Source organism: Pararge aegeria, chromosome 13 (genome assembly GCF_905163445.1).
Source record: "Pararge aegeria chromosome 13, ilParAegt1.1, whole genome shotgun sequence".
NCBI lineage: Eukaryota > Metazoa > Arthropoda > Insecta > Lepidoptera > Nymphalidae > Pararge > Pararge aegeria.
Genome location: NC_053192.1, coordinates 15097562 through 15110583, shown reverse-complemented (window position 1 = coordinate 15110583; position 13022 = coordinate 15097562). Strand labels below are relative to the sequence as shown.

The 13022-nt window shown below is 36.8% G+C and overlaps 1 protein-coding gene across 2 annotated transcripts in view; it reads right to left on the bottom strand.

The window, feature by feature from the left end:
• The window catches only part of LOC120628654 (putative inorganic phosphate cotransporter), a 102844-nt gene that overhangs the window by 30399 nt on the left and 59423 nt on the right, over nucleotides 1-13022 (bottom strand). Inside the window, exon 1 of one of the 2 annotated variants that reach the window (XM_039897195.1) lies at nucleotides 9650-9728. The exons of the other annotated variant lie outside the window; for it this stretch is intronic. Coding sequence (XP_039753129.1) covers nucleotides 9650-9728 — 79 coding nt within the window. Of the gene's footprint in view, nucleotides 1-9649; nucleotides 9729-13022 lie in introns of those variants that run through there. 2 annotated transcript variants of the gene reach the window in all.

The window sequence follows — 13022 nt, the reverse complement described above, 5'->3', positions numbered from 1 at the left end:
AAACTTATTTATTCTTTGGAACACCTGTAGGTACTCTTAAAATTCGAAATTATTTTGCATGAATAGTGTCAAATGTTATGATTTCGGCTCGGCGGCAACGATTGTTTTAAATTTCAAAAGAAGCCGCCGGCGCGTGTATCATAACCATGTACTTCCGAAAAGCGGCAAATTTCTTTGAGAAGTAAGTACAAAACCTTTGATGCCGCATTATCAAAGTGCCGATGGTTAAAACATAACTATGCATGCACTCAGTTTGATTTTAATAGATATTTTTTTATTCGCTATGTTTATGGTATTAGTCGTAATGCGCATAGGTCCAGTTTTTCATATTCTTTGATATAGTTTTTTGCGTCTCATAGAATTCCTAAGCGTACCTACCTACCTATACACCGAACTGTTACACCTAACTACTCCGTGAAATAGCGCTAAGTCCTAGCTGCAAGACGCAAGAGTCTTGCAGGCTATGTCTTGTTCTTGCTCAAGTCTTGCACGGTCAGTCTTGGTCTTGGTCTTGCTAAAAATACGCGGTCTTGTTCTTGGTCTTGGTCTTGCAAAAACGCAAGAACAAGACCAAGACTGCAAGACCAAGACTGAATTTGGGCAACACTAGAACATACAGAAACCGTGTACGAGACTAATATTGAAGCATCAAAAACCACTTCACTTTAATAGTGTTTCTCGAACAGTCAGTTAGTCACTTTATTCCATTTAGCAGTTTAGAATAATTATTTTACCTCTAAGGTTCTAAACGTTTAAACATAACGGGGCAAAATAGGAAAGTGTGAGCTAGCAACATTCCTCTCTCAAAGTCTGTGAGATAGCATGTGAAGTGAGACGTGCGCGGGGCGTTTTCAATGTTTTTGGACACAATGCACTGCATGCAATAATGGCTGAATGAGGGATCGGCATGTTCTAAATTCTGTGGATGAAGCCTACAAAACTCTTCACTAGTTGAAAGAACGGAGAGTAACATAGGCTATTTTTACTCCAGGGAAAAACGAGAGTTGACCATAATAAACACGTAAGAAAAACGTGGGTAACAAAACTAGTTCAAAATAAGAATCTAGTTAAGACGTTTCAGTCCAAAACTTATAAAACCGAATTACAATCGGCCGTTAATCTGTAGGTTTGAGTCAACCACTCAAACCTACAGATGTGTCGGATCACGGGTCTCCTCCATCCCACAATGAGAAGGGCTTAAGGCTGAGCAAGCGATCAACAAAACATATAAGACTTAAATCACGTATCTAGCTAACAGCTAAAAATCCACGGACACGTGTGTCGAGAGCAACATATCATTGTGCAAGCATGTGCGTTAGAAGTATTGTTTTTCCGAGTTAATTTCTCTATGGAGCAAAGTCCATGTATACGTCAGCGCTAAGGAAAATTATAAATAGACTATGGTAATTCAACGGTTTATGGAATATTTTTAAAGTACAACCCTTACTTTATCATTATCATATCCTCCATTGGTTGCCTGGAAGAGATCGCTATTTAGCGATTAGCCCACAAAATTGTATACTCTGTGTTGAAATTGTTTTTCAGTTCTATGTACCTTTTGTGGTGTACAATGAAAGTATCTGCATTCATCCATTCATTCATTCATACATCATCTGAACCACAGTAAATCTGGACACTGATGGACTCGCTTCAATTTTGTACCGCTTGTATGTTGTGGTGAAGGTTGATTGCATGCCAACCACATTGGGATTCCAGCGCTGTGGAAGAATCAACAATAAGTATGATTAAAGTTGTAAGATTCGAGACGAAGAAAAAAAAAATTAAAATCTCCTAAGCACATTCAAGGAAGTAATATCTTGAAAAAACTGATAAACAGGGAATACTGCGCTGGTGCTCCAAGCTGGGGAATTATTCATATGTCAGCGATATGGCTTATATTATTTGCGGTAGCGCTACGAGACTAAATCTTTGAACTGCTATACTTAAATCTAGTTCTGACCTGAATCTGGAATCTTTAGTGGGCGAAAACTTCTTAACCTTGTTTATGATACCAAGTTTATGACCAGATGTTTTTCCTGAGACTAGATTATGATGACCCAGAATTGAGATTTGATGTGATGTTGATACCTACTAAGGCTAGACGTATACTGATAAGTATGATAAAAACCATAATAACTTTTTTTATAGTCGATTAATTTCCGACTGTATATTTCTTTTCTGCGACACTTAGGTGCTCGGTTTTCATAAATTTGTTTTTGCCTACAGTCTAGGCGGAACTTCTTTATATTTTTTCCTTTTCTTTTAGATCCTACGATTTTATATTAGGCTTTTGGCTGCGGTTTTATAACGTTATGAGAGATTGATATCAATTTCAAACCTCTTTAGATTTTTGCATTATCATTAAAACTTTTATAGCGGACTCCTACGTCACAATAGCTATCTTAATGACAAACAGTTTGATGATCTATCAACGCACAGCCACCGTTTTTTTTATAAGCGGACGAGAATATTCAGTAATTTCATTAATATATCAATAACAAATAGTGTGCCAACTGCCAGAGAGCACGTAAAGCCATCGGATCAGTATAATTAAACTAAATTGGTTAACCATGTAAGAGACTAGTCCAAGAGAGGCCGAAAACAGGACAAAAATTGACGTATTTCACATAGGTACTGCTAATAAATTAATTACTGATACGAGTTTGAGTCAACCATCACATGCGTTGGTATAACCTAGAAGCAAACATTGTAAATCTTGAGGTAACTCATTGTACTACGAAATTTTAATCTTATCACACAACGATTTCGTCATGTCTAAGGTCACTTTTGCCGTAGTATTTACCTACTACTATCTGCGCACGATTTTAATCACGTGTGGATGTAAAATGTAAAAAAATATTGCGAGATCCTACCTCATCATTAGGTTCGAGAGTGGGTTAGCAACTCGGTTACCTGCGTGTGCGCCAGTGTAAAATGTTTGACTAGGGTACCTAATCATGCACCGTATATTTCTTAGTGCGATATTATAAATCAAGCAAATAAAAAAATTAATGCCAAATAAAATAAATAACCTTTACTTATTTAAACTACATTCTGGGTAAGATCGCTTTAGCGATAGCCGCCTTTGCACACTTAAACTATTTTTTTTTTAAATTTCATATATTGTGTTTCTTTTTGTATTTTGTTTTTGTGTGTGCAATAATGAATTTAATAATAATAAAAATTATGAAATTACAGGCTTATACGTGAAATGTAGACGAAATTAATGTCATGAAACTACGATGCCACCATTTTCCAACTTCGACTCTTAGTCTTATAAAAAAAAAAAACTGGAACGTCACCGACGCTATTGTCGTATTGTAATCGTGAAATTCATACTAAAGCCAAAGCCAAAACCTCGTAGTTTTGTTTCAAAGCACGTTTTTTTGCAGCGACTCGCATACTCTGATCACGTTTAGCTGAAAACACAATAGCGTTAGGTATAAATACCTACGTTATATGAATAGATAGGTACCCGATGTAATGATACATATCTAATTGGCAATAATTTATACTTATTACTGATACTTATCAAGTATTCAAGATTTCCGACTGTATATTTCTTTTCTGCGACACTTAGGTGCTCGGTTTTCATAAATTTGTTTTTGCCTACAGTCTAGGCGGAACTTCTTTATATTTTTTCCTTTTCTTTTAGTACCTTATCAATACTGGATATACAGTCGTCGTCTTCATTTATCATAAGCTCACCAATCCATCTCTTGATTTCTAGCTTTTACCTACAATTTAGTCCGCGTATTTTTCGGGTTTTTTTTTTTAATCTTATGGAAAACGTTCGTGTTCACTCAGGATATAAAATATCTTATTTCTTGGATAGGTATCAAAGATTATTTTTCAGAATCCCGTCGTTATATTTCCCGGTTGCTGTTCCAGGATAATATTTGTTCTCACAGAATTAAGAACGTACAGAACCCTCATTCAGCCATGATTTTCATTGTGTCCAAAAACAATGAAAACGCCCTGCGGAATGCAGCTAGCTCAAAAAAATCCCATTGTCTCAAACATTAGAGGTAGAATATAATAATAACTATCAACTGATAAATGGTAAGACGTGACTAACCGCCCTGTTCGAGAAACACTACTAAAGTGGAGTGGTTTTTGATTCTTTAATAATAATCGTGTACATGGTTTCTGTACGTTCTTATTACTGTGTTTATTCTATGACAATCTATTATATACTCGTACATACACTTGTATATTAGGAATAATTAAAAAAGATTTCATTAAAGCAAATAAAGCTACCCTATTATTTATTGGATAGATCCGGTGATCAAAATATTTTCCATTATCTACATCAACATAATTAAATAAAAGTCCAAAACTATTTCATTTAAGTGATTTAGGAAACATTTAGTCTGATAGGTATAATCTGTCAAGGTCCAAGGACATCTAGATCGCACAGGCTATTGTATAGAGTTACAGACCATGACGATATGTTTACATGATATAGGTTTTGCGCACGCGCATATATTTTCGCGAAATTGCAGAATTGAGATTGCAGTGAAGGCACTGCAATCTCAATTGCTGGTAAGTGATGATGCAGTCTAACAGGGTAACGGGCTAACCTGTTAGGGGCATGGCAGTTATATTAAACACAACCCCTAATCGATTTCAACGCGACATCGTACCGGAACGCTAAATGAATGAATGACCAGAGACAAAAGTAGCTACAGAGATATACACACAGAGCAAGATAGTACAATTTTGTAACCTTATCGCTACATAGTAATTTCTTCCAAGCAACTTAAAGCAGAAAAGGTAAATACATAAAGCTAAATCTTATACACTTTTTTGTCGGTAGCGTGGCAACTAGCCACGGCCGAAGCCTCCACCAGACCAGAGAAAAATTAGAAATTATAAATTCCGTACAGGGGCAACCCTGTCGGGGATTAAACCCGAGACCTCCCACTTAAAACCAAAGCGTTTACCGCTGCGGTAGAGAGTTCGTCAATACCAGCTAAAAAGAGCTGATAATCCACAACATTCGAATATAAAAACCGTACAATAAAATTGAAAGACAGAGAACAGGTTAAAACTTATTCAAAGCACTCTATCTCAAACGTTCTAAAAACAATCGTCAACAAATAATGATGTCAGGTGGAAAATTAGTGTAAATACTAAGTATGAAATTTTTATTAAGGCAACCTGGTTTTGTCATTATGCACATACGTTTTGTTTGTATATTAATTTATCCGTACCTGTATAATCTGTGTTTTGCGATAAGATACTTAGTTTGGATAAGCTCCAGCAAAATTGAATTGGATGTAGAACGTTTTGCCTTTTTTTTATTCCACTTCAAGTTTAACGCAATTTCACCTGGTGGTGAAATTGCGTAAATAATGTATTGCGTAATTTCACCTGGTGGTGAAATTGCGTAAGGTGCGTAAGGTTTCAATCTAAGATGGACCTATTGGGATCGGTAGGGTGGCAACTAGCCACGGCCGAAACCTCCCGCCAGTTGTTTCATTTTTTCTATTTCTAGTGCTGAGAAGACCTAGAGCCCGAATATGAAAGCTCAGTACTAGTACAAAAGAAGCCCACAACCAACTTTTCCGTTGTTTTCTAAGCCAGGCAACTCTTATTGTAGCAACATGGTGGATATAAGTTTTATATCCCTCTCTGTTGTGACACAAACTCGCACAGACCCTTTTCTAACCTAGGAAAGGATAGAAATGCATCTTCTCACACAGCTTTATCAACTCTCCGAGCATTGGCGCACGAGTGGAAATGTTTTTCTTTATGTTTTTTGACGTGACAACGTCTTATAATACGATGGAGCCGGCTGCACGCACGAAAAAACATGACGTATGCGGCGTTACCTCCATCTGAGGCGTTCCATTCAAGGCTTGAAGTGCAAGCGATAGCGCGGAACGAGCGACAAAGAGGCACAGTCGGCCTCCGCGTTCGACATCTGTCTCTCTCCTTCTTGAGTGAGCGCTGCGTCCGCGTGGAAAGCTTCTATACAATAATACATTTACATGTTTTTGGCAAGGATGAAGTGCAGTGAAAAGTGAATGTGGTGTCAATTGTTTATAGCAACGATAATATCTATCAAACAAATAAAATTAAAATTTTCTTTTGAAAAATGCAACCATTCCATCAGTATTTTCTTACGACGTTGTCACGTTCAACTATCGTCAGTAAGCCGACTTTACAGACAACCAGCTTTTTTTAGTTAATAAGACCTGACCAGACCTTACCTGATGGAAAGTGCAAAACAGAGCATCCTCGGGAGTATGTTGACTATACATAGACATAATTGTTAAAAAAATCAGTAGATTGTACAAGAGCGTAAAACAAGCAATTCTATAACCGAGTTACATTTTGTATGGCTATTACTTTGTACAATAAATTTCCGGACTGTCACAAAAATCTATCACTAGTAAAATTCAAGCGAGCAATTTTTGATACTCTCAAGAAAAAAAAATATTATAGTGTACAAGAATACCTTAGTGACAGCAATATACCTACTTAGTTAACTTTTATAACTGTATAACAACATTTGTAATTGTATTATTCGCCTAATTAATTTAAAATGACATCATTACTTATTTCTGATTATTGTATTTAAATTGTAATGTAATTTATATTTTATTTTTTTATTTTTATAAACATTTGCACACTGTCTATAACAGTCGATTGTGAAGGGTCTGTTTAATGAAATGTGTTCTTGTCATGTACCCACAATTTGGCAAATAAATAAATATTATTATTATTATTATTATTATTACTTTTTTGGACTTTGAGCATAAACATCTCCTGAATGTTGACTTATGGAGTATAGCAAATGAAGCTTAATTTTCATAATGTATTATGGAATATCCTTCTAAGTGTTGCTCTGTGCCGATCAACCTGAGGCGTAGATAGATATGAACCCTGTAATTACACCGGCATCCACGCGCTTCAACACCCATCATTGCAACAATGCTGCTTAGCGGCTGTATTTTAGCAGCAGAAATAAGAATGGTCGTAGTGCTTTCCCAGACCAGTTCTTACACAAAATAAAATGGCTGGTTCTAGACCGTAGTAGGTATATGTTCGATCGCGCTACTAAATAGCATAGGGGTTTTCTATCAAGAAACTTTGAGTACATTTCCGTAGTTTGGAAATTGGTAAAGATTCAGCTCCGTGCCCCAGAGAGCACGTTAAGCGTTCAGTCCTGCATCTAATATCTTTCCGGTCGTGTAGGAGCTGCCGTTTTATCGGACTATGGTGGTGGTATGTACCCGTTGAAAGATTTTTGCGAAATGAGGTACATTTAACTGCCTCATTTACAAATCACTAGAATGTATAGTTACTTGTATCTTGGAGCACAGATAAAAAACATGTAAGTTGATAACATTGCGTTCTGTTATCTCCAGATTAACCGCGTGGGCGGCTAACTAATTCACTGATCTCTGTTACACTTTTACATTACGGAGAAATTACTGATAACTGATAGCGACTGTATTCGGTGACTATAAAAACGCACACTGTGAAAAATACCTAGAATATAAACACAGTTGAAAAAAGAAAAAGATTTATAGAATAAAGGTAATTCATCGTTTTTTTACGACAGGCCATTGCTTGATGACAACCATGCCTTATAAACCCAGAAAAACGCACGCACGAAGAACGCGGGCAACAGTCGGAAGGTAGGTACTTATTTATTATATAAAGTGTAGAGGTTTGCTTTATAGCGCTAAAGCATACTATTATCAGTAAATGCTATATTTCTTTTTAGTTCTTGATTTACTATTTTTGTTATGTGCATAATAAATCGCATTTCATTATTTTTAGACTTATATTAATTCAATAGGAAAATGGAAACTACTCGTATCTACCATGTTTTAATGGTCAAATTAGCGCATATTTTCCAGCGAGAGGAAAATTTGTACAGTAAAAACCCGTTGTACAGAAGTTGTGACTATAAAACGAGCAACGTTCGGTTCATTTTACTTTGACTCTTCATTGTTTCAAAACTCGCAAACGACTTTATGACTGCGAGCTTACAAAGGGTAGGTACTGTACCTTGGTACGACCCACTACTTAAGTACGTCCATCTTATCCTTACTAAATCATTGATGCGAAAGTGTGTTTGTATGTTTGTTTGTTTGTCCTTCATTCACACCCTAATTAGTTAGTTGAAATGACAGAGCGACTTTTCATTCCAGCACGGCTACCATGGGCAGAAGACAATTATATCCTCGGGGATAGGATAAAAAAATTATCTTGTCTCACAGCTCTATCAACTCTCAACTCGTAGCTCTGGCGCTTAAGTGGAAATAATATCTAAATAATATATGTGTAATAAGGTTGCTAGGGGATATAATTTTTATCTCATGCCCGTGATAGCCCTGCAGGAAAAGAAACGGAAAAACCGTAGTGTTACAATTTGACAGTTCAAGTCGCGAGATGAAAAAAGCGCATGTGTGGACGCACCAATTGGCATTCAACTGTACAAGAAAGTGCGTCATAAAACAGCGCCACAACCGTATCAATCCTTCAATGCATGTGCCAGCAAACATTAACATAGTAAAGGAATTAAAACTATAAAATAACCTATCCTTTGATAAGACTAAAAAAACAATAGTCAATCTATGGTAAAGAACCTCGATAGATTAATCTATAAAAAGAAAAAAAAATAATCTGTGGTTCGCCCCAATATAAAAAAGAACCAAGAGCCCCATACCCAATGGGCCACTAAAAGCCTTTGAATGATGAAATAAGGTGTCTTTATTTTCAGGAAAGGAAAGCGAGAGCCTATAATGCTTTTAAAAAGTTATAACCAATATTATTTTTAATACTGAGGTATTTCATACATATCATCATGTCACGTCATGAAAATACTTATAACCTTAAAATGCTTTTTTTTTTTTTTGCAAACTGCCCTGAGGTAATACATGTTTAATGTAAATCTTAAACCTGAGTAACGTGTTTTAAAATCCAGATAGTTTTATTAGGAAAACGGACATAAAGATTATATACACACAACACAAAAAAACTAGTAGGTGATATACCTATGTCAGTTGGTGGATAAATTCCAAAATTATGTGAAGTTAGAAAGCCTAGAGAAAGGCCTTGATGTTCAATTCTACGGATTTAAAACTGAAAAGTAACATAACCTCGCTGGCTTAAAATAACTTTTTTTTGCAGCTAATAAGTTTCTCATATTTCTATCTTAGAATAATTTAATTATGTATACCTATGTATACAGTACAGCTCTAGAATAATTTATTTTTCTTCAGATTGTTGACTGTGCTAAGCTACACTGAAGGGGCAAAGAAATGAAAATAAAAACTCAATCCATCTTCCTAGTCAGTAAATTGTGTGCTCGGTATTATTAAGACCGATCTTAAAAATGTAACAATTTTCTCCTTTGAAATGATCGAAAATATTTTTTTTCTCCATAATTATTATAAGCTGACAATTATTATAATCGTGAAGCCTAGAAACCACTGCCGGATATTGTTTATTGGTAGGAATCTATTTAACCTATCCCCATAATCGACGGGCCTCTCAACTTCTCAAGCCTCCATGAAAACGTTCAAACCTAAACAGACACGAACATAACCTATCCGTTGCTTAACACCAAAATAAATACTTAGTCTATGGTCATATGGTGCTCCCCAGTGGTAAGACACTGACTCACCGCTATACTTTTTGGGCCTCTGGTCCTCCAAGCCAGGCTGCTCCCATACCAGCACGTGGGCGCCGCGATTCGAAACCATAATGCGTGTAGAGAGACAAATTTAAAAATCGAAAAGAACACAGAAGAAAACGCAATTAAAAAAATTTTAAAACTAGCTTAACTATGCACGTGTTTACGTGACGCTGGTGTGTGAACCAACATTGAGATCGGGGTGGTTGGACATCGCGAGGGTGGTACGTGTTCTAGCGGTGATCGGAATAGGACTGGCTGGCGAGTGGCGAGACGTGTCGGCCGCTACATCGAGTCGTAAATATACACGGGAGGCGCGCGGGGGCAGAGCACGACGGCGTTCAGGCAGAGCTGAACAACTGACACGTTCAGTTTCGTGAAAAACGCCGCACATACTCACGACGGAACACCTCTAAGCATCTGCGGCATCTACAGAAACAAAACGCAAGACTTAGAGGCAGCGTTCAAATGCAGAAAGTGGTCGTAAAAAAAGACTTGCAAAAACCGTCAAAAAGTGATACTAAAAGTATCGTGTGTATCGATTTATGGCAAGACGAAAGAATCTGCATTAGAAAAAGTGGAACAGTTACTATATCTGTGCTTTTCTCTGGCACCTTAATAGTTTGTATTCTTAGTTTGTGTTGCTTCACTCAATTTCTTAATCCTGGCATGTTAACAGATTCAAACATTTATTTTATCTGTTAATGAACAGAATATTTCTGCAACCGTGACGAGCAGCACAGGTTTTTTAACTCTAGATTATTATTATCAGAGTCTTACCTTGGAAGAAGACCTACCTTTATTAAAAGTTATATTTATATACTATAATTTAATAAAATTAATTGTCCAATTAAACTGTAGATACGCAATCTTAATCTATTAACAATGTACTTAGTATGGATTAAATTTTTAATCTTTTTTTTTTTAAGTAATGAAAACATAAACTCGGACGAATGAGGCAGTTCATTTAACTCGCATCACTAGTCGGTTTTTGTACGATCTCAATCGCAGCTCAATCTCCTAGCAATAAATACACCCGATCTGAGCCAATATAACAACTAAATACTTAGATTGTACCGAGCAATGCTGTGTCCCTGAAGTCCTTAAGCCCCCCCCCCCCCCCCCCCCAAAATAAATATGTCAGAATAATTGATAAGATTTAATATTTTATGAATAGTATTCAAAAATGCCGTGTAGTGACGGCAGAATACAATTTTTACCACACCTCCTATTCCCTGGGTGACTGGGTGTCGTACGTGGCGACTAAGGGAATACAACGGAGAACGGGCTACAGCGTACTCTGTGCTACTACTACAATCTACTACGATCACTGGGGTACTTAGTCCAGCAGTGGACTGTTGTAGGTTATTGATGATACAAAAATACTTATAAATTATAAGTTATAATATACAGATAACCAAAAAATTCATGTTCCCATACAAAATGTTTCCAGTTGTGAGAATCGAACCCAAACCTTGGACTCAGAAAGCAAGGACACTGGACAACTGCGCCAATTGGTCGTCAGATGTCGGGACAACTTTTCGGGAGACTGTCAGTTACTGAGTTCTGCCTTTACAGCGTCGAGTAGCACGTGCTCGCTACGTGTGTTGAGTGGTGACGTCACCCAGCTAAGTTTTTACAGAACGCCGCTGAAAAGTGATTGTAGGGGAATAGGAAATAATACCGTTACACTTTTTGCTCACTTGATACTGACACTTTATATACAGTCATATTTAAAATACTAATAAATATTTTTTAGTGCTAGTAGAGCATTGTCGTAGTATATTTATTTATTTATTTATTTATTTATTAATGCTGTGTTCCGGTATGAAGGGCGTGATTGCCGGTGTAGTTACTGTCACGTAAGGCTCACTTTTTTCATTTGTGGCAGAAATAAGCAAAACCGCGGACGAGCTACAGCTATTACAAAAAGCTTTTTCCTTACTAAGCATTTAACTGGGTGTTTAAAACTTTCGATCTTGTGGTAAATGTACATCGCCAAATTTTCTATTTCTATATTCTTTCCCGCAGGAAAAAGGCAAAGGTATATCACCGCACAGCCATATCTTTAGTATTTTGACATCGTCTAAATAGCGCCGCGATAGATTATAGAAACTATCTAGGTATCACACGTCTGAGGCCAGTTAGGGTCAATCCGCGCTTACGTTACGTTGCTTGTATTTAGACGGCTTCGTCGGATTTCTGTTAGCCTTAGTTATGTTGCAATCTAAGATGGTAACGGGCTAACCTATTACCGGGTGTGGCAATTATAGTAAGCCCATACCCCTAATAGGTTTCTACCCAACACCGCACCGGAACGCTAAATTGCGGTAGGGTGGTAACCAGCCACGACCGAAGCCTCCCACAAGACTAGACCAGAAAAAATGCCGAAAATATGTATTCCATTGTCTCTGCTGAGAATCAAACTCCAGCTTTTAACGGCTTAAAGAGGTGGTCAAAAATTATCGTTTTTAATAATACTTACATTCGCGAAAACCGTCTATATTTTTCAGATGAAATGAATGAGGACATCTGACAGTTGTAAAGAGAAATGTTCCTGATTAGATTAGATTATTTGACGATTCGATTCTTTCCGAACGAGTCCCGATACTCTATCACATTGTTCTAAGTTTGTTTGATGGGTGGATGGAAGGATTGCGAACCCACTGCAAGCATATGGTTATTTATGCAACTATTTTATAATAAGGGCTATTAAAACACGAATGTGATAATAGCATCACATGAGTGTTTTAATACCTAGTCACCCGAACTGTTTCAGAATATTTTATAGAGGATTTAAAGCATGGGAGTAGATAAACGTAATAACACCATGCTCGATAAATCTCCTCATATCATTTGACCTAATTTCACCCTACTTTCAGACGATAATATGACTAAGCGGCCTAGCCTATTCACAAAGTCCTCGGAATGAGCGAAAATATAAACTACGTAATAGGCGCGACTATCGTCAATTATTTTTATAAAGGAAATTAATTCAGTTTAAGGTCCTTTCAGGCTTTCAACAGAAATAAGACCTAACACAAAGTGGGCTTTTGACGAAAACGGCCAATTAGCGCCGTCCAAGGCTGTAGGTTCGATTCCCCAGCTGGAAAATGGTTCAATGTTTTTCAGATATTTGTGAACTCAAATAAATAAATAAACAAATTGCCTGCCTATAGATGAAAATATATAAATCTAAAAAAAATCTTATTTAGCGAATTCAAAGTCTTAAATTGAAAAATGGAATATGGTCCTCGATATATGTACAAAATTTGAACGAAATCAGACCGTTTGAAGACAGTCAAAATCAAGTTAAAAGGAGTCGGATACAAACATACAGGGAAAGCTAATGTTAAGCGTGTAA